This window comes from Bufo bufo, chromosome 2 (genome assembly GCF_905171765.1).
Source record: "Bufo bufo chromosome 2, aBufBuf1.1, whole genome shotgun sequence".
Taxonomy (NCBI): Eukaryota; Metazoa; Chordata; class Amphibia; order Anura; family Bufonidae; genus Bufo; species Bufo bufo.
In genome coordinates, this window is record NC_053390.1 from 660,249,257 (window position 1) to 660,272,923 (window position 23,667).

The 23,667-nt window shown below is 41.8% G+C and overlaps 1 protein-coding gene across 1 annotated transcript in view; it reads left to right on the plus strand.

Moving 5' to 3' along the window:
* Positions 1–1,230, plus strand: part of LOC120990058 — a 165,155-nt gene extending 163,925 nt beyond the window's left edge. Inside the window, exon 21 of the mRNA XM_040418568.1 lies at positions 923–1,230. Within this exon, the coding sequence (XP_040274502.1) occupies positions 923–997 (75 nt within the window). The 3' untranslated portion in view covers positions 998–1,230. The remainder of the gene's footprint in view (positions 1–922) is intronic.
* The last annotated feature ends 22,437 nt before the right edge of the window (positions 1,231–23,667 follow it).

The following is a 23,667-nucleotide window of genomic DNA, read 5'->3' on the forward strand; positions in this document are numbered from 1 at the left end:
TTTTGGTTGCTCTATATTACACTTTGTGAGGCAAGGTAACATAAAATAGCTGTTTTGCCACCGTTTTTTTTTTTTTTGTTATTTACAACGTTTATCTGACAGGTTAGATCATGTGCTATTTTTATAGAACAGGTTGTTACGGACGCGACAATACCAAATATGACTACTTTTTTGTTGTTTGTTTTAGTTTTACATATTAAAGCATTTTTGAAAAATAAAGATTTTTTAGTGTCTCCATATTCTGAAAGCCATAGTTTATTTTTATTTTTTGGGCAACTGTCTTATGTAGTGGCTAATTTTTTTCGGTATGAGATGACTGTTTGATTGGTACTATTTTAGGTTGCATATGACTTTTTGATCGCTTTGTATTACACTTTTTGTGATGTAAGGTGACAAAAAATTGCTTTTTTAGCACAGTTTTTATTTTATTTTTTTGCTAAGGAAGGCATCGGGCTGCCTTCCCTGCCATCAGGTCCCCCAGAGTGCTGACATTAATTTAGGTGACTGCATTAAATATCCAATTACCCAATGAACAAGCATTTCACTTGTTCATTGGGTAATCGGCGGCACTTTTACACCGGCAGATTATCGCTAACGAGCATTCGCACCAGCGATTGTTAGCAATAATCAGCCTGAAGTTCGAGTAGTGGCCTAAAGGCGTAGGTGATCTACTAGGTTTATAATAGACATCAGTCTGCTGGTTGACTACACAGGCTCTTGCGAGCGTTGACTGCCTTATTAGGGAGCATGCCAAAAATGTGCCATAGTGCATGATAAACACCATTTGTGATTAGTCTTAAGACTTAACTATTTTTAAGGGATCTGTTGAACTTTGTAGGTTATATATATCGGTATATAAAGTATCACTTCCTAGATGTTTGACTTTTCACACTTCAATTTTTTTTTTTTCTTATTTTTTCAGGGAAAAGCATTTGGACAAATGTTACTTGACCTTGAGATAAAAAACGTCCCCGATTTAAAATCTTTGATTGATTAAGCTGATAATAGTATAATAAACCTGTGCCAAGATGTTTACTGGAGTTCTAATATAGAAAGAGAAAGTATTTATACAGAAACCTATCGATTGGTTAGCATGCAAAAAGCCATTATGTCTATTACTAGTGAAATAGATTTTATAAATTGCTATACTTAATATATGGTATGAAAAATTTTAGGTAAATATAACATCAGGTTAACATTTCTGTACTTTTATGTATTTCTATGTACCATTCCTTGAAAAAAAATGTCCTTTAGGGTCCATTCACACGTCCGTAATTTCGTTCCGCATTTTGCGGAACTGAATTGCGGACCCATTCATTTCTATGCTGCCCGGATCCGGAATTGTGGATCCGCACTTCCGTTCCCGAAAAAAATAGAACATGTCCTATTCTTGTCCGCAATTGCGGACAAGAATTGGCATTTTCTATTAAGTGCCGGCGACGTGTGTGTTTTGCGCATCCGTGGATCCGCAAAACACACACGGACATGTGAATGGAGCCTTAGGCTCAGTTTACTTTGTTTCGTTTTTCCATTCTATCAGTTTTCCATGTCAGAATATCTATGCCCTATATTATCATGTTAAAAAATGGAAATCTGGTGGAATCCTAAACGGACACATCAAAATTAATTAACGCCAGTTACGCCATTATTAAGAAGGATACTCCATATCCATCATATATCCCTCAAAATCGTTGTGCCATTGTGATCATAGCCTTATACAACCATCAGCCTTAAAATTAAAACCTCTGGCAAGTGAAGAGAATAACATTGATAATCTTTTGATAATGGCATCTGTCCAGGGGTGGCAAATATTAGACAGCAAGTGAAGTCAGTTTATGAAGTTTTGGCATTGGAAGCAGGAAACATGGGCAAGCACGAGTATCTTTGAACTGAATCTATGAACTGACTGCAAAAGATGAATGTAGATATGAGCTCCATGATTTAGCTCTTTATTGGAAAATGTTGATGAAAATACCTGAATAAGGAAAATGATAGTGCCATTGCAAATACACCTTTATATTGATTATCTCCATCTGCTCTAAAGTTTAACTAGTCAGAAATATACCCTATTGTGACTGAAGGCTAGGTCCTTTTATTTCAGGTAAAGGGGTTATCCCATGATAAATGTAAAAAATTTAAATCAGACATCATATAGCACATGACAATATCTTTCTAACAAAGCTAGAACCAGCCCTGTACCTCACATGGGTCCAGAGAACTCTCGATTCATTGTGCCAACTGCTCTACTAAATCTATTTCAAGCTAGCAGCCCTGTATACCTTTCCCTGTAACTGTCACAGGTGGACAAAGAAATAAGGAAAAGAACAAACAGCAGGCGGCGCTGTACAGATATATTTTATTGAATAACTTAGTGGCTATACTACATTTGAATTACATGCAGTCACAAAAGTATTCAGATCCAATAAAAATTGTGGAATATGTATGGTGAGACAATCCCCCAATTGTTAAAGGGTTTTTCTTTTTATAATTTTCCATATTTGTATTAAAAATGAAATCTTACAGTTTTCACAGTGTCCACAGTCCCTGTACAATAGGCTGGAACAAAAGGTAACCTTTATGTTTTAATTAGTAGAGATGTGTTGGAGTTAGAAGAACTTCTGGAGAATATATAGTTTCATTCATGCAGAGTTTCATCTGTTGCAATGTATGTGAAAAAATTCAACTAAACTGCATTATCCAGTCAACAATTATCATTTTATCATTTGAGTTTGTCATTTGTTTACATGGAGCATATTCTTGGACCTATTGGCCCTGACTTATCAAAGCCAGTGTGTGCTACAATGGTCTTGATGGGCCCTGCACTGCCAGAGGATGCATTTAATTTACAACGAGGTTCAGGCAAGCCCAGGTTTTGTAACTTGAGAATGAGAAATCTCCCCCATATGGTTCATATAATGTATTTTTCCAATGTAAGTGGCATCTTCCAGTTGTACAACAAAGCTATCCTTAAAGTCTCATGACAAGCAATATGGTATATATTGTCCATTCTCCAACCTGATCTGACTTTGAGCATTGAAAGATTCTTCTGCACACTGGGTGGTGCAGTTGCTGATGCAACCATTTGACTCCTGGAGAGTCCCTATGTTCCTTGCATGCCCATGTTAAAATTCATCTTGGTGTCTGTTAAATGCCCATACTAACAGCTACAGTATAAGGGCCCATTCACATTGCGGTCTTCAATGCACGGGCACCAGCCCTGTGAATCTTGTATTGCGGCGCAAACCCACTGACTTGAGTATACAGTGAAGGAGAGGACATATATTTTTGTGGAGACCCGGACCAGAAAGGCCAAGGAACCTCTTCCGTGGGTTTCCGATACATACCTCTCTGTACACCGCACCGTTTCTTGCAGATTGCGGACCCATTCAAGTCAATGGGTCCGCATCAGTAATATGGGATTTACCCAGCCGGTGCCCATATATTCCGTAACTGCCATTTGCGGTCCGCAATACAGGCACGGACGGTCATATGAATGAGCCCTAAATGTCCATACAGTATGTATTAAGTATTAGTTTACCTGTGCCTTAGTGAATAAAGAGTTCTTTTGGATGATATAAGATTGCTGTTCTTACATGATGCTAATATTTAGCCTTGGTACTCAAATCTAGCACAGTCTGTTTATAGGTATTACGGTAAATACTTGTCATTTCTACAATAGCTGCATGTTATATTTTTACATTCTGATTAACACTGAGAAACATGTTTTGTACTCAGAATAAATTTTAGTCTTCTATATTGTATGTGCTGTGTTTTTTTTAATATCTGATCGTACTTGGTTGATTGATGTCCTTGCACCATTGTGACCTCTTTATGTGGCCTTAGGCTACTTTCACACTCTCGTTTTGGCTTTCCGTTAGTGAGATCCGTTCAGGGCTCTCAGAAGCGGTCCAAAACTGATCAGTTTTGCTCTAATGCATTCTGAATTGAAACGGATCCGCTCAGAATGCATCAGTATGCCTCCGTTCCGTCTCCATTCCGCTCAGGAGGCGGACACCAAAAGGTTCCTTGCAGCGTTCTGCTGTCCGCTTGACGAAACTAAGCCAAACACAATCTGGCACAATAGAAAACTGATCCGCTCCTATTGACTTTCAATGGAGTTCATGACGAATCCGTCTTGGCTATGTTACAGATAATACAAACGGATCCGTTCATGACGGATGCATGCGGTTGTGTTATTGTAACGGAACCGTTTTTGCAGATCCATGACGGATCCGCCCAAAACGCGAGTGTGAAAGTAGCCTTAGGATACAGGACTTTTTATTTTTTTGTGATATAAAAGCACCGCTTTTTGAAAATGGTAAGTTTAATGTCATTCACACAATGCAGTGACCAGTACAACACCCAAATCTGCTAAAAGGGCTTGCCCGGATTTTTTTTTAAGTTTTTGACTTATCTACCTCCTACCACTTGCTTCTGAATCCTTCGGAGCAACACTAAGTTCCAGTCTCCACTATAGACTTCGGGAATAGAAAAGTCACGTGTGCCACTGCTGCCGATGACTGCCTGCCTCAGTGACATGTAACCCAAGTGGTGGTGGGGAGCAGGTAAATATGCTTCCCTTCACATGTCCAGCTGGGTGAGGGGGTGGCCTAAAAACTGTTAAAAAGCTGGATAACTCCTTTAAAGGGAATTTGTCACCTCCCTTTATGTGGTATTGGGAGCTGTCCTACATAAATAGTACTGCTCCTACAGTGTTGGGATAACAAAACCATCACTAAAATATGTTGAGAGGACCCATAAGCTTACACATACATAAGCTTGCAAAGTCTTAGAAGTCCACTTAATTTATTACAGCAGGGGCATGGAGTGGGGGATATAAAATAAAAATTAGGAGTAGTACTATTCATGTAACACTGCTCTTCATAAGGCATCTGGGAGGTGAGAGTTTCCCTTTAATAATATACAATATTATCAGAACTAGTGCAGAGTAACAGTGGAGAAGTTGCCACTTTCATATTGTACTATAGGTTTTGTCTCAATTGCAGGGTCCTACAGAGAACAAAGCAGGGACAAAATAACAAACGTAGAGACAGGTACACAGAGCAGATGGAATTGGTCAAAATCAGAACAGAGCCAACCGGGTAAGAGCAGACTCATAGAAGCCAAAGTCAATACCAGGAGAATTAAATCCAAAGCCAAATTACACTGAGTGCAGAATTATTAGGCAAATGAGTATTTTGACCACATCATCCTCTTTATGCATGTTGTCTTACTCCAAGCTGTATAGGCTCGAAAGCCTACTACCAATTAAGCATATTAGGTGATGTGCATCTCTGTAATGAGAAGGGGTGTGGTCTAATGACATCAACACCCTATATTAGGTGTGCATAATTATTAGGCAACGTCCTTTCCTTTGGCAAAATGGGTCAAAAGAAGGACTTGACAGGCTCAGAAAAGTCAAAAATTGTGAGATATCTTGCAGAGGGATGCAGCACTCTTAAAATTGCAAAGCTTCTGAAGCGTGATCATCGAACAATCAAGCGTTTCATTCAAAATAGTCAACAGGGTCGCAAGAAGCGTGTGGAAAAACCAAGGCGCAAAATAACTGCCCATGAACTGAGAAAGGTCAAGCGTGCAGCTGCCAAGATGCCACTTGCCACCAGTTTGGCCATATTTCAGAGCTGCAACATCACTGGAGTGCCCAAAAGCACAAGGTGTGCAATACTCAGAGACATGGCCAAGGTAAGAAAGGCTGAAAGACGACCACCACTGAACAAGACACACAAGCTGAAACGTCAAGACTGGGCCAAGAAATATCTCAAGACTGATTTTTCTAAGGTTTTATGGACTGATGAAATGAGAGTGAGTCTTGATGGGCCAGATGGATTGGCCCGTGGCTGGATTGGTAAAGGGCAGAGAGCTCCAGTCCGACTCAGACGCCAGCAAGGTGGAGGTGGAGTACTGGTTTGGGCTGGTATCATCAAAGATGAGCTTGTGGGGCCTTTTCGGGTTGAGGATGGAGTCAAGCTCAACTCCCAGTCCTACTGCCAGTTTCTGGCAGACACCTTCTTCAAGCAGTGGTACAGGAAGAAGTCTGCATCCTTCAAGAAAAACATGATTTTCATGCAGGACAATGCTCCATCACACGCGTCCAAGTACTCCACAGCGTGGCTGGCAAGAAAGGGTATAAAAGAAGAAAATCTAATGACATGGCCTCCTTGTTCACCTGATCTGAACCCCATTGAGAACCTGTGGTCCATCATCAAATGTGAGATTTACAAGGAGGGAAAACAGTACACTCTCTGTACAGTGTCTGGGAGGCTGTGGTTGCTGCTGCACGCAATGTTGATGGTGAACAGATCAAAACACTGATAGAATCCATGGAGGGCAGGCTTTTGAGTGTCCTTGCAAAGAAAGGTGGCTATATTGGTCATTTTTTGTTTTGTTTTTGAATGTCAGAAATGTATATTTGTGAATGTTGAGATGTTATATTGGTTTCACTGGTAAAAATAAATAATTGAAATGGGTATATATTTGTTTTTTGTTAAGTTGCCTAATAATTATGCACAGTAATAGTCACCTGCACACACAGATATCCCCCTAAAATAGCTAAAACTAAAAACAAACTAAAAACTACTTCCAAAAATATTCAGCTTTGATATTAATGAGTTTTTTGGGTTCATTGAGAACATGGTTGTTCAATAATAAAATTAATCCTCAAAAATACAACTTGCCTAATAATTCTGCACTCCCTGTAGAAACCAGAATGCACAAACATACCATGCCAAGAAGTCAAACCAGGAAGTCACATCAGGTCCAAATTGTCATGCAAGGGGTAGTATACAGAACATGCCGAGGTCCAAGAAATCCAGAGTATAAGAATAACATCTTAATCACAGGCAACTGTGGCCAACAGTTGCCTGTTTAAATATCTTCCTAGGTCATAATGGACATCTACCCATGTGACCTGTGACATCATACACCGAATCCGACCCCCCCCCCCCCCCCCCCTGATTGGCCAGCACTCAAGTTCATTGTGCCCATTCCGTTACCACGGACCATAATGCAATTCTTCGATGGAATGCATAAATGATGGCCTACTACTGGATGGCGATTTCTTCCTAAGTATTGCAGGGGTCTTCAGGGAACAGAGCAAGGATAAATTAACAAACATAGTGAAAGGTACACAGAGCAGATACTGACAGAATGGGTGCTCTGTTCTGTTACCTACTTACTGTTGAATAACTTGTCGCTATATGAATAAAGTTTTTTATTATTATACTATTTTATATGGAAAGATTTAAATTCACTTGAACAAATATTGAGATACTCATGAATGGAAGAAAAAGACTGCACATCCTCCCAGAATCTTCTTGAATGGCTGAAAAGCACAGTTGCTTAGCTTAAGACAGAATGCTATTCAGTTTGTTCTTGCTTTGAATATTCTTTATTTGCATGCCAGATAATAAAAAGAGTTGTGTTGAGTTTGTGCCTTCAAGTTCATTCTAATAAAACTTCCTTTACTGGAAGTTGTTTTCAACAGCAAAAAAACCCTGATATTGGTCACATCAATGATATTCAATTTTTAGTTCACCTTTAATGCAGAATTGCTTAAAGAGGACCTTTCACTAGATTAAAAAATCTAAACTAAGTATACAGACATGGAGAGCGGCGCTATGAGCTGAGCGCTGCGATTGGCCAGCGCTACAGCATGGGAGAAAGAGACGCCGGCAGGTTCCACTAGGTGGAGCCTAACATGTGAAGATACCGGAGCCTATACCGGGCGAACGGAGCGGCGCCCAGGGATAATAGTAAGTGCAGGGGGATCCCTGGGCGCCGCTCTCCATGTCTGTATACTTAGTTTAGATTTTTTAATCTAGTGAAAGGTCCTCTTTAATATATTTTAAGTGAAGCAATGATAAGCAATCTAGAGGGCAATCTATATGGCAAGTACATATATCACAGCTTATGTGCTTCACAAATTCATATGTAAAGTTCAAAGATGTACAGTCAGGTCCATAAATATTGGGACATCTACACAATTCTAACATATTTGGCTCTATACACCACCACAATGAATTTAAAATGAAACGAACAAGATGTGCTTTAACTGCAGACTGTCATATGAGCTTTAATTTGAGGGTATTTACATCCAAATCAGGTGAACGGTGTAGGAATTACAAAAGTTTGCATATGTGCCTCCCACTTGTTAAGGAACCAAAAGTAATGGGACAATTGGCTTCTCAGCTGTTCCATGGCCAGGTGTGTGTTATTCCCTCATTATCCCAATTACAATAAGCAGATAAAAGGTCCAGAATTCATTTCTAGTGTGCTATTTGCATTTGGAATCTGTTGGTGTCAACTCTCAAGATGTGATCCAAAGAGCTGTCACTATCAGTGAAGCAAGCCATCATTAGGCTGAAAAAACAAAACAAACCCATCAGAGAGATAGCAAAAACATTAGGTGTGGCTAAAACAACAGTTTGGAACATTCTTAAAAAGAAGAAACGCACCAGTGAGCTCAGCAACAGGGCTAGAGGGCTGCAAATGTCATAAAAATGTGGTTAAGAGCATGGCAAGTGCTCTGCAAACAAATGTGGATAGGGAAATGACTTTGAATAACATAAAATACGCAAAAATAAAAAATAATAATCTTGATCTAGCAGGGCGAGGTCCATATGGAGTATGAGGTTGAGCAGGCGGTGTAGGTGGAAGTGGAGGAGGTAGCCTACACTGCTTTTTGGTTAAAAAAAAATATATATTTTTTTTTAATTAGGGTACACCCCAAAACATTGGAAAATATAACCCTCCAGTCGTGCTAAACACACGTTCAGACAATACACTGGCTGCAAGGCAGGCCAGCACCTCCAAGGGGTAAAGGGCAAGCTCAGGCCATGTGCCCAATTTGGAGACCCAGAAGTTGCAGGGGCTGACCCCTGTCAGTCAGATCATGTAGGCGTGTGCATACTTACTGCCCCACCATGTCGCACGTCCCCGTAATGTTCACGGTCCAATTTGATATCTGCTCTATCAACTTTCGATGTTCTTTTATGCACCTACCATGGTTATCACGGGTGGCGGGGAATCAGGGTTCCAGGCCGGAGAGGGAGCGTGAGAAAGGGAGACCACATCCAAGGGAGGATTACTTTTTTCAAATTTAAAATTATAGAGCGGAAATATGGGACAAAGTATTAAAGCTTAAAAGTGGGACAACTTTTTAAAGTTTAGCATTGAATGAAAGGATGTGTCGCGCATCAATTAATGAAGAATTTCTTAAATTTTATTCCCTGTCAACTATGCAGAGCAGGGGTTTCTATCCAGGCAAAATGTCACCTGACAATGTAATTGACGATTTTTATTTATTTATGTTCCTGTCACCTATGTAGAGGTGCCCCAGTGACATTCTCCATCCATTTGGATATCTTCTCTATCAACTTTCGATGTTTTTTTGTGAGCCTACCATGTTGATCACGGTTATCGGCGAATCAGGGTTCCACGCCGGAGAGGGAGCGTGAGAAAAAGAGACCAAATTTAAGGGAGATAAATTTATTTCTAAAAATTAGGATCGAGCAGAAATGTGGGAAATGCTATTGAGGCGCAAATGTGGGACAAATTACAGAAGCCCAAATGTGGGCCAAAAGAGTCAAGCGGAAATGTGGGAAAAGCTATTAAGGCGCAAATGTTGTACAAATTACAGAAGCCCAAATGTTGGCCAAAAGAGTCAAGCGGAAATGTGAGAAAAGCTATTGAGACGCAAATGTGGTACAACTTGTTTAAGTTTAAGCATTGAATCAAAGGAGGTGGCGCGCATCAATTAAAGAAGCATTTCAGAAATGTTATTCCCTGTCACCTATGCAGAGCAGGGGATTATTCACATCTAAAATTGTATAATGTCAACCCAAGAATGTAACAGAAAAATTACAGAAATGTATTAACCTGTCTACTTGGTAGAGCAGGGGTCTATGACAGAAAAAAATTGTTTGTCACCCGAAAATGTAAAATAAAAATTATTGAAATTTATTAAGCTGTCAACTAGGTAGAGGAAGGGTATATTACACCCAAAAATTGGTGAATTTGACCCTAAAATGTAACTGACATGTTTTTTGTTTTTTTTTACCTGTTTAATCGGTATAGCAGTGGTACATCACACCAAGAAATTGCTGAATTTCACCAGAAAATGTAACTGCCAATTTTTCATTATTTTTTTTTTTTTACCGTTCTACTAGGTCTAGAAGTGATACTTCACACCCAAAAATTTTTGAATTTCAACTGAAAATGTAACTGACAATTATTTTTATTTTTTTTACCTGTCTACTAGGTATAGCAGTGGTACTTCACACCCAAAAATTGGTGAATTTCACCAGAAAATGTAACAGACAAATTATTATTATTTTTTTACCTGTCTACTAGGTATAGCAGTGGTACATCACACCAGAAAATGTAATAATTTTTTTTATTGTTTAACCTGTCTACTAGGTATAGCAGTGGTACTTCACACCCAAAAATTGGTGAATTTCAACAGAAAATGTAAATGACAAAGTAGTGAAATGATATAAAATACATACAAATAAATAAAAAAAATTGGATTTATGAGGTGGAGTTCCATATGGAGTAGGAGGACGAGGAGGCGGTGGACGTAGCGGTGTAGGTGGAAGCGGCGGTGGAGGAGGACGAGGTAGCCAACACAGGTTTTTGGTTTTAATTTTATTTTTTAAAATTAGGGTACACTCTAAAAGAGTTTGAAATATCCAAAATACAAGACTGAGCAATTGCGCTGCAGTATAACAATGGCTGGTTAGTGCCGGTATACATGTCTATTCTGCACAAGGTACGGACAAGTTCTGAGGGATCCATGCCTGGTTCATTTTAATGAACGTGAGCTTGTCCACATTGGCTGTGGACAGGCGGCTTCGCTTGTCTGTGATGACGCCCCCTGCCGTGCTAAGCACACGTTCAGATAATACACTGGCTGCAGGGCAGGGCCAGAACCTCCAAGGCGTAAAGGGCAAGCTCAGGCCATGTCTCCAATTTGGAGACCCAGAAGTTGAAGGGGCAGACCTGTCATTCAGTACGTGTAGGCGTGTGCACACATACTGCTCCACCATGTTGGTGAAATGCTGCCTCCTGCTAAGACGTTCCATATCAGCTGGTGGTGTGGTTGTTGTGGCGTGCTGACAAAGCTTTTCCACATTTCGGCCATGCTAACCCTGCCTTCTGAGGTGCTGGTGGTGCCCCAGCTGCGTTGGAGACCTCTTCCTCGTCCTTTGCCTTGTGCTTCCCATGTGCCCCCGCTGTCAGGTGGGAATGCCACCAGCAGCGTGTCTACCAGCGTGCGCTTGTACTCGCGCATCTTACGATCACGCTCCAGTGAGGGAATTAAGGACGGTACGGTGTCCTTGTAACGGAGATCCAGCAGCGTGGCCACCCAGTAATCAGCACAAGTTAGAATGTGGGCAACGGTCGTTGCGGAGACACTGCAGCATGTGTGCCAGGCTGCCCAGAGGCAACGAAAAGCTGTCCCCTGTGGGAGGTGTATCGTCTGTGTCCTCTGTATCCCCCCAGCCACGCACCAGTGATGGCCATGAGCTGGTCTGGGTGCCACCCTGCTGTGAACATGGTTCCTCCTCCTTCATCTCCTCATCCTCCACCTTGTCATCCTCCAGAACTGTGCCCTGGCTGGAAAATTGTGTACCTGGCGTTTGGGGGTGCAGGAACCCACCCTCGGAGCCACTTGGGAATGACTGTCCGGAAACCTTACGAAATGATCCCTCTTCCTCCTCCTCCTTCTGTGCCACATCCTCTTCCATCATCGCCAGGAGCGTTTCTCAAGGAGGCATAGAAGTGGGATAGTAATGCTGAGAACGGCGTTATCGGCACTGGCCATGTTGGTGGAGTACTCGAAACAGCGCAACAAGGAACATAGGTCTCGCATGGAGGCCCAGTCATTGTGGTGCTGTTCCGCCGAGCGACTCACCCGTGCGTGCTGCAGCTGAAACTCAACTATCGTCTGCTGCTGCTCGCACAGTCTGGCCAGCATGTGCAAGGTGGAGTTCCACCTTGTGGGCACGTTGCATATGAGGCGGTGAGCGGGAAGGGTGAAGTTACGCTGCAGCGCTGACGGGCGAGCAGCAGCAGGGTGAGGACGCCGAAAGCGTGCACAGACGGCCTGCACTTTATGCAGCAGCTCTGACATATCAGGGTAATTTTTAAGGAATCTCTGCACCACCAAATTCAGCACATGCGCCAGGCAAGGGATGTGCGTCAAACCGGCTAGTCCCAGAGCTGCTACGAGATTTCGCCCATTATCGCACACCACCAGGCCGGGCTTGAGGCTGACTGGCACAAACCACTCATCGGTCTGTTGTTCAAGGGCCGTCCACAGCTCCTGCGCGGTGTGGGTTTTTTCCCTTAAACAGATAAGTTTTAAAACTGCCTGCTGTCGTTTACCCCTGGCTGTGCTGAAGTTGGTGGTGAAGGTGTTACGCTGACCGGATGAGGAGCTGGTAGAGGATGAGAAAGCAGAGTAGGAGGAGGAAGCAACAGGAGGCAAACTGAAGCTCCCTGCAATCCTCGGTGGTGGAAGGACATGCGCCAAACTGCTATCCGCCTCAGGCCCAGCTGCCACTGCATTTACCGAGTGTGCTTTTATGGAGATATGTCCCTGACCGTGCTTACTGGTCCACGTATCCGTAGTGAGGTGCCTTTAAAACTATACTGTGGGACAGCCACCGCCATAAGGCCTTTAAAACTATCCGTCTCCACCAGACGGAATGACAGCATTTCAAAGGCCAGTAATTTAGAAATGCTGGCATTCAGGGCTAGGGATCGCGGGTGGGTAGGGAAGTACTTCGTCTTCATCTCCAGCGTTTGGGAGATGGAGAGCTGAATGCTTCCGTGGGACATTGTGGAGATGCTTGGTGACCCAGGTGGTGTTGCTGGCAGATCCTCTGTTTGCGGGGTGGCAGGTGGCACTGTCCCTCCAGAGGTGGATCAAGAGGCCGAGACTGCAGCAGAGGAGGAAGCAGGAGGAGCCAGAGACCTTTCTTGGTTTTTGAGGTGTCTACTCCACTGCAGCTTGTGCTTTGCACTTAAATGTTGTGGTTGTGCTCAGGTTGGCCTCAATTAACCACCTCAGCCCCCCTAGCTTAAACACCCTTAATGACCAGACCACTTTTTACAATTCTGCACTACACTACTTTCACGGTTTATTGCTCGGTCATGCAACTTACCACCCAAATGAATTTTACCTCCTTTTCTTCTCACTAATAGAGCTTTCATTTGGTGGTATTTCATTGCTGCTGACATTTTTACTTTTTTTTGTTATTAATCGAAATTTAACAAAATTTTTGCAAAAAAATGACATTTTTCACTTTCAGTTGTAATTTTTTTTTTTAAATCGACATCTATATATAAATTTTTCTCTAAATTTATTGTTCTACATGTCTTTGATTAAAAAAAAAATGTTTGGGTAAAAAAAAAAATGGTTTGGGTAAAAGTTATAGCGTTTACAAACTATGGTAAAAAAATTTGAATTTCCGCTTTTTTGAAGCAACTCTGACTTTCTGAGCACCTGTCATGTTTCCTGAGGTTCTACAATGCCCAGACAGTAGAAAAACCCCACAAATAACCCAATTTCGGAAAGTAGACACCCTAAGGTATTCGCTGATGGGCATAATGAGTTCACTATAGTTTTGTCACAAGTTAGCGGAAAATGATGATTTTTTTTTTCTTACAAAGTCTCATATTCCACTAACTTGTGACAAAAAATAAAAACTTCCATGAACTCACTATGCCCATCACGAAATACTTTGGGGTGTCTTCTTTTCAAAATGGGGTCACTTGTGGGGTAGTTATACTGCCCTGGCATTTTAGGGGCCCTAATGTGTGGTAAGTAGTTTGAAATCAAAATGTGTAAAAAATGCCCTGTGAAATCCTAAAGGTGCTCTTTGGAATGTGGGCCCCTTTGCCCACCTAGGCTGCAAAAAAGTGTCACACATCTGGTATCGCCGTACTCAGGAGAAGTTGGGGAATGTGTTTTGGGGTGTCATTTTACATATACCCATGCTGGGTGAGATAAATATCTCGGTCAAATGCCAACTTTCTATAAAAAAATGGGAAAAGTTGTCTTTTGCCGAGATATTTCTCTCACCCAGCATGGGTATATGTAAAAAGACACCCCAAAACACATTGGCCTACTTCTTCTGAGTACGGCGATACCACATGTGTGACACTTTTTTGCAGCCTAGGTGGGCAAATCGGCCCACATTCCAAAGAGCACCTTTCGGATTTCACAGGGCATTTTTTACACATTTTGATTCCAAACTACTTCTCACACATTATGGCCCCTAAAATGCCAGGGCAGTATAACTACCCCACAAGTGACCCAATTTTGGAAAGAAGACACCCCAAGGTATTCCGTGAGGGGCATGGCGAGTTCCTAGAATCTTTTATTTTTTGGCACAAGTTAGCGGAAAATGATGATTTTTTTTTTTTTCTTACAAAGTCTCATATTCCACTAACTTGTGACAAAAAATAAAAACTTCCATGAACTCACTATGCCCATCACGAAATACCTTGGGGTGTCTTCTTTCCAAAATGGGGTCACTTGTGAGGTAGTTATACTGCCCTGGCCTTTTAGGGGCCCTAATCTGTGAGAAGTAGTTTGAAATCAAAATGTGTAAAAAATGACCTGTGAAATCCGAAAGGTGCTCTTTGGAATGTGGGCCCCTTTGCCCACCTAGGCTGCAAAAAAGTGTCACACATCTGGTATCGCCGTACTCAGGAGAAGTTGGGCAATGTTTTTGGGGTGTCATTTTACATATACCCATGCTGGGTGAGATAAATATCTCGGTCAAATGCCAACTTTGTATAAAAAAATGGGAAAAGTTGTCTTTTGCTGAGATATTTCTCTCACCCAGCATGGGTATATGTAATAAAGACACCCCAAAACACATTGCCCTACTTCTGAGTACAGCGATACCAGATGTGTGACACTTTTTTGCAGCCTAGGTGGGCAAAGGGGCCCACATTCCAAAGAGCACCTTTCGGATTTCACAGGTCATTTTTTACACATTTTGATTTCAAACTACTTACCACACATTAGGGCCCCTAGAATGCCAGGGCAGTATAACTACCCCACAAGTGACCCCATTTTGGAAAGAAGACACCACAAGGTATTTTGTGATGGGCATAGTGAGTTCATGGAAGTTTTTATTTTTTGTCACAAGTTAGTGGAATATGAGACTTTGTAAGGAAAAATAAAAAAATAAAATAAAAATCATCATTTTCCGCTAACTTGTGACAAAAAATAAAAAGTTCTATGAACTCTCTATGCCCATCAGCGAATACCTTAGGGTGTCTACTTTCCGAAATGGGGTCATTTGTGGGGTGTTTGTACTGTCTGGCCATTGTAGAACCTCAGGAAACATGACAGGTGCTCAGAAAGTCAGAGCTGCTTCAAAAAGCGGAAATTCACATTTTTGTACCATAGTTTGTAAACGCTATAACTTTTACCCAAACCATTTTTTTTTTTACCCAAACATTTTTTTTTATCAAAGACATGTAGAACAATAAATTTAGAGAAAAATTTATATTTGGATGTCGTTTTTTTAAAAAAAAATTACAACTGAAAATGAAAAATGTAATTTTTTTGCAAAAAGTTCGTTAAATTTCGATTAATAACAAAAAAAGTTAAAATGTCAGCAGCAATGAAATACCACCAAATGAAAGCTCTATTAGTGAGAAGAAAAGGAGGTAAAATTGATTTGGGTGGTAAGTTGCATGACCGAGCAATAAACGGTGAAAGTAGTGTAGTGCAGAAGTGTAAAAAGTGGCCTGGTCATTAAGGGTGTTTAAGCTAGGGGGGCTGAAGTGGTTAAACTTGAATTTAACACTTGCAGATCTGGAAAATAGTGTTTTTTAGGACAGAAAGTGTGTTTTTAAAAACCCAGAAAATGATGGCTGTATTTCTGGCTTAAATTGCACACTGACTAAGGCCTAGTTCACACGACCGTATGGCTTTTATTGTTTTTTGCGGTCCGTTTTTCACGGATCCGTTGTTCCGTTTTTCAGTTCCGTTGTGTTTCCGTTTCCTTTCCGTTTTTCCGTATGCCATGTACAGTATACAGTAATTACATAGAAAAAATTGGGCTGGCCATAACATTTTCAATAGATGGTTCATAAAAAACGGAACGGAAACGGAAGACATACGAATGCATTTCCGTATGTGTTCCGTTTTTTTTGCGGACCCATTGACTTGAATGGAGGCGCGACCCGTGATTTACGGCCAAATATAGGGCAAGCTCTATCTTTCAACGGAACGGAAAAACGGAAATAGGGAAACGGAATGCATACGGAACACATTCCGTTTTTTTTGCGGAACCATTGAAATGAATGGTTCCGTATACGGACCGTATATGGAACACAAAAAAAACGGCCCGTACACTCGCAAAAAAAACGTTCGTGTGAACTAGGCCTAAGCCTGCAAATCCACCAGATGTTGTAAATTGCCAAAAAAATTGGGATTTTTAATGTCCCAAAAGCTCAGATGCAGTGCTAGCGCACTGAGCTTGCATAAAAGACCCGCCGCCGCCCACCTAACTGACTTATTAAAGTTATTTTTTAACGGTCACTGGGCTCAGGGCAGGATAAACAAAATGTGCCCTGCACCCACAAAACACAATGTATGTAGATCGCTGAGTTAGATTTAGATTTTGAGCAAAGATTCAGTCCTATTCTCTCCCTGAAATCACCAGCAGCATCCTCTCCCTACACTAAGCACAGCAGAGTGACGTGCGGCGCTACATGACTCCAGCTTATATAGAGGCTGGGTCACATGCTACACTGGCCAATCACAGCCATGCCATTAGTAGGCATGGCTGTGATGGCTTCTAAGGTCAGACAGCTAACCGCTTGTTGATTGGCTGCTCTGCAGCCTTTCGAAAAGCGCCAAGAAAGCACCGAACCCGAACTTTTACTGAAATGTCCGGGGTCCAAAAATCGTAAAGTTCGGTACGAACTCGAACTTTACAGTTCGGGTTCACTCAACCCTAACGGGGATCCAATGGCAGGGAAGGCATCGTGGCTGCCTTCCGTGATAGCATGTGAGATCCAGCCCCCTGCATCTCACAGGCAGGAAGCTGTAAGTGTATTACAGTGTGTAATACACTTACAGCCAATGCATTACAATACAGAAGTATTGTAATGCATTGTAAAGGGGATCAGACCCCCAAAAGTTGAAGTCCCACAGTGGGACAAAAAATAAAGTGAAAAGAGAAGTTAAAAAAAGTTTTACAAAAAAATAAAGTTTCAAGTAAAAAAAAAAACGTCCTTTTCCTAAAATAAAGTGAAAAAAATTGTAAAAAATAGGGTAAAAAAGAAAAGCAGACATATTAGGTATCGCCGCGTCCGTATCGATCGGCTCTATAAAAATATCACATGACCTAACCTCTCAGGTGAACAGTTTTTTTTTATCACCTTACATCACAAAAAGTGTAATACCAAGCGATCAAAAAGTCATACGCACCCCAAAATCATACCATCAAACTGTCATCTCATCCCGTAAAAAATGAAATCCTACCTAAGACAATCACCCAAAGAATAAAAAAAACTGTGGCTCTCAGAATATGGAGACACTAAAACATGATTTATTTTGTTTAAAAAATGCTGTTATTGTGTAAAACTTAAATAAATAAAAAAAAGTCCGTAAGAACCTGCTGTATAAAAATATCACATGACCTACCCCCTCAGATGAACACCTTAAAAAAAATAGTGTCAATTTTTTTTTTGTCACATTACATCACAAAAAGTGTAATACCAAGTGATAAAAAAATCATATGCACCGTTCAAACTGTCATCTCATACTGAAAAAAATTTGCCCCCATATAAGACAGTCGCCCAAAAAATAAAAACAAACTATGGCTTTTAGAATATGGAGACACTAAAAAATAATTTGGTATTGTCGCGTCCATAACAACCTGCTCTATAAAAATACCAAATGATCATTGTAAATAACAAAAAATCAAAATGTTGTCAAAACAGCTATTTTTTGTTAACTTGCCTCACAAAATGTGTAATATAGAGCAACCAAAAATCCTATGTACCCTAAAATAGTACCAACAAAACTGCCACCGTATCCCGTAGTTTCCAAAATGGGGTCTTTTTTTAGTTTCTACTCTAGGGCTGCATCAGGGGGTCTTCAAATGTGCCATGGCAACTTAAAATTATCACTCCAAAAACCACATGGCGTTCCTTTCCTTCTGCGCCCTGCCGTGTACCCGTACAGCAGTTTACAACCACATATGGGATGTTTATGTAAACTACAGAATCAGGCTAATAAATATTGAGTTTTGTTTGGCTGTTAACCCTTCCTTTGTTACTAGAAAAAATGGATTAAAATGGAAAATCGGCCAAAAAAGTGAAATTCTGAAATTTCATCTCCATTTTTCATTAATTCTTGTGGAACACCTAAAGCGTTAACAAAGTTTGTAAAATCAGTTTTGAATACCTTGAGGGGTGTAGTTTCTAAAATGGGGTCATTTTTGGGTGATTTCTATTATGTAAGCCTCACAAAGTGACTTCAGACCTGAACTGGCCCTTAAAAAGTGGGTTTTGGAAATTTTCTGAAAAATGTTAAGATTTGCTTCTAAACTTCTAAGGCCCCTTTCACACGGGCGAGTATTCCGCACGGATGCGATGCGTGAGTTGAACACATTGCACCCGCACTGAATCCCGACCCATTCATTTCTATGGGGCTGTGCACACGAGCAGTGATTTTCACGCATCTCTTGTGCGTTGCGTGAAAATCGCAGCATGCTCCTCTTTGTGCGTTTTTCACGTAACGCAGGCCCCATAGAAATGAATGGGGTTGCATGAAAATCGCAAGCATCCGCAAGCAAGTGCGGATGCGGTGCGATTTTCACGCACGGTTGCTAGGAGACTATCGGGATGGGGACCCGATCATTATTATTTTTCCTTATAACATGGTTATAAGGGAAAATAATAGCATTCTGAATACAGAATGCATACTAAAATAGGGCTGGAGGAGTTAAAAAAAAAAAATTAAACTCACCTTAATCCCCTTGCTCGCGCAGCCCGGCTTCTCTTCTGTCTCCCTCTTTGCTGATTGCAGGAAAAAGACCTGTGGTGACGTCACTCCGGTCATCACATGATCCGTCACATTATCTTTTTCCATGGTGATGGGTCATGTGATGACCAGAGTGACGTCACCACAGGTCCTTTTCCTGCAATCAGCAAAGAAGGAGACAGAAGAGAAGCCAGGCTGCGCGATCAAGTGTTATAAGGGAACATAATACAATCTACAGAACACCAATCCCAAGCCCGAACTTCTGTGAAGAAGTTCGGGTTTGGGTACCAAACATGCGCGATTTTTCTCACGCGAGTGAAAAACGCATTACAATGTTTTGCACTCGTGCGGAAAAATCACGCATGTTCCCGCAACGTACCCGCACCTTTTCCCGCAACTCCCGTCTGAAAGAGGACTAAGCCTTCTAACATCCCCAAAAAATAAAAGGGCATACATAAAATGATCTAAACATAAAGTAGACATATGGGAAATGTAAATTAATAACTATTATATAAGGTCACTATCTGTTTTAAAAGCAGAGAAATTGAAATTTGGAAAGTTGTGAATTTTTCCAATTTTGTAGTAAATTTGGTATTTTTTTTAAATAAAAATGAAAAATAGGATCAAAATATAAAGATGAGGGGCACTCTACACCTAGAAGTGCATGGACTTTGATAGAAAAAAAAATACACCTTTATTCAGCAAATAGCGATCTTAAAATGCCATATCATAGACCATAAAAATACTTGTAAAAATAAAGATAATAAATTAATATAAAAATAATACACAATTTAAAACCACAGCAGCTGTATGGACGGCCCCCCTTTTTTGGGATAATTAGTCCTAGCTGTATGTGATCAATTATTGCAATATGTGATCACGGACTCCTATTCCTGCTCTTTGAGCTTTTTGTTGAAGGGACACCTGTTCAAAAGTCCACATGCATGATCCAGTATGTCCCAAATCGTATATATATCCTATGTGACCAGGAGCCTTGCCTGGCTATTATTCATCCAGTGCTCTTTGGACCTTAGATGGCTATAACAATCAGAAAATTGCGTGATTTATATGCTGAATGTATCAGTGCGCTGAATACATAGGTATGCTGAGTACACAAACGTACTTAGTACAGGCTGGATACATAGACGTGCTGAATACACAAACGTGCTGGGTACAAGCTGGACACAAGTCAATGGTTCAAAGCTTTGCCACTCCACATGTGTGCCTATGATACTCTCATATTCGTACTATCATAGTCCACAGTCAATCATGCTGTGCTGAATACATACATCAATGTGCTAGGTACATACAATCCAAACTGTATCACGACTGAAGGTTCGGTACTTTACCACTCCACGCCGCTGTAGTCGTCTGTGTTCTGTACTGCTCCTGTGACCTGCAAGGACCTACGTGGCGTCCCACGTGGTCAACACATCTCCACGTGGCGTCCCGCGTGACAGAGGCAGAGCGGTACATCACACGCAGGGTGGATCGTAACCCGTCCTAGGTTCTGGGTTGGAAATGCAGCAACTTCGTGTGTAAATCAATTATTTCCAATCCAGGGATAAACTTCTAATGCTTCCAATAGTCCTGGCTTGCACCTCACTGTTCTTTATACCAAACGCGTTTCGGGGCTACACATGCCCCTTCCTCAGTGGCTAAACTGTGGGTGTAGAAGCCTCCCTTTTTTATGGTATATAGGAGGTGTAGCAATGCTTGCTGGGACAGTGAGGTATTTGCAATATACGGATTCAGGACTTTCAGACAGCCTTGGATTATGCTCAGAATTCCATTACTTAAACACCTTACACCTCTTCATTCTCATAAAACATCTGGACTGATATCAAAAATATAGTATATATTAAACCGAATTAGGTGTAAATAGTATATATGGCACATAAAACCTTATATTCATATAAAACACATGTCCAAATGGATAGACACATAGTCACACCTAAGGTGCATATACATATGCAGAAGTCGCATAAAAGACACATATCTGTATTTTCCATAGTATCTATGGGGTTCTACATATAGTAATTTTGGACAATAAGAAAAATAATAAAAATAATACACAATAAAAACATGACACAGTAAAATGTGTCCAGAACAGTACATAGATGCAGAGGAGGAAAAAGGGGGAGGTAGCCTGCTGGGGAGGAGAGATTGGGGTGCTGATAGACAGCCAGATGCCGATCTCCCGTCCCCAGCAGGCATCCACCCCATATTCGGTAGATGAGTGGTACTAAAGGAATCCAAATAACTCAATTTCTGCATTTAGGCCTCTTGGGGACAAAGTGTCAAAATCAAATATTCTCTTGGACTCAATCGTGGACATATATTCTATGTGATTCCCACCCCTCCAGGGTCTTTTGACTTTCTCTAATGCTACATAGACCAAAGTTGAAGGATCACAGTTATGGTGTTCCTTGAAATGTTTAGACAAAGAGTGAAGCTCATATCCCTTTTAAATGTTTGTCACATGTTCCGCAATTCTCTTCTTTAAAGTCCTCTTTGTCCTTCCAATATACTGTTTCTGACAGGTGCATTGTATGAGATATATAACGTCTGTGGAGTCACAAGTCAGTCCTTCCTTTATATCCAAGCTGAATGTGTTCTGAGTGGAACCTACTTTGAGGGTCTTTTTTGGAAATACAGTCACTCTGCAGTTAGCACAACACCCACATCTATAAAATCCCTTGAAAGACATCCAGGAACTCTTATTAATACTTCTCTCATTCTTAGGCCTCATGCACACGACAGTATTTTTTCACGGTCCGCAAAACGGGGTTCCGTTGGTCCGTGATCCGTGACCGTTTTTTCGTCCGTGGGTCTTCCTTGATTTTTGGGGGATCCACGGACATGAAAAAAAAGTCATTTTGGTGTCCGCCTGGCCGTGCGGAGCCAAACGGATCCGTCCTGACTTACAATGCAAGTCAATGTGGACGGATCCGTTTGACGTTGACACAATATGGTGCAATTGCAAACGGATCTGTCCCCCATTGACTTTCAATGCAAAGTCAGGAGTTAATATACCATAGGATCAGAGTTTTTTCCAATCCGATGGTATATTTTAACTTGAAGCGCCCCCGTCACCATAGGAACGCCTCTACGTTAGAATATACCATCGGATTTGAGTTAGATCGTGAAACTCAGATCCGACAGTATATTCTAACACAGAGGCGTTCCCATGGTGATGGGGACGCTTCAAGTTAGAATATACTGAGAACTGTGTACATGACTGCCCCCTGCTGCCTGGCAGCACCCGATCTCTTACAGGGGGCTGTGATCCGCACAATTAACCCCTCAGGTGCTGCACCTGAGGGGTTAATTGCGCATATCATAGCCCCCTATAAGAGATCAGGGGCTGCCAGGCAGCAGGGGGCAGACCCCCCTCCCTCCCCAGTTTTAATTTCATTGGTGGCCAGTGCGGCCCCCCCTCCCTCCCTCTATTGTATTATTTTCATTGGTGGCACAGTGTGCGGCCCCCCCGGCCCCCTCTCTATTGTATTATTTTCATTGGTGGCACTGTGTGCGGCCCCCCCTCCCTCCCTCTATTGTATTATCATTGGTGGCACAGTGTTCGCACCCCCCCCCGGCCCCCCCTCCCTCCCTCCCTCTATTGTATTATCATTGGTGGCCAGTGTGTGCCCCCCCCCCCGGCCCCCCCTCTATTGTATTAATATCATTGGTGGCCAGTGTGCAGCCTCCCCCCCCCCCCCCCCCCCGATCATTGGTGGCAGCGGAGAGTTTCGATCGGAGTCCCAGTTTAATCGCTGGGGCTCCGATCGGTAACCATGGCAACCAGTACGCTACTGCAGATCTGGTTGCCATGGTTACTTAGCAATATTAGAAGCATCATACTTACCTGCTACGCTATCTGTGACCGGCCGGGAGCTCCTCCTACTGGTAAGTGACAGATCATTAAGCAATGCGCTGCACAGACCTGTCACTTACCAGTAGGAGGAGCTCCCGGCCGGTCACAGACAGCGCAGCAGGTAAGTATGATGCTTCTAATATTGCTAAGTAACCATGGCAACCAGGTCTGCAGTAGCGTCCTGGTTGCCATGGTTACCGATCGGAGCCCCAGCGATTAAACTGGGACTCCGATCGGAACTCTCCGCTGCCACCAATGATGGGGGGGGAGAGGGGAGGCCGCACACTGGCCACCAATGATATTAATACATGGATTTTTATTTTTATGGTCTATGATATGGCATTTTAATATCGCTATTCGCTGAATAAAGGTGTATTTTTTTATCTATCAAAGTCCATGCACTTCTAGGTGTAGAGTGCCCCTCATCTTTATATTTTGCTGCTATTTATGATTCACGGTATTGGGGGTATTGAGAGGTGAGCACCAATCCATCCATTGGGATACAGGTAGAGCCGCTTATTCCAATACGTTCCAAAAATGAAAAATATTGACTGAAATGTACCACTATCATGAAGTACAATGTGTCACGAGGAAACAGTCTTAGAATGGCTTGGATAAGTAAAAGCGTTCCAAAGTTATTACCACATAAAGTGACACATGTCAGATTTGCAAAAATCGGCCTGGGATTTAAGGTGAAAAGTGGATCGGTAGTGAAGGGGTTAAATTCACTTGAGCAATTATTGAG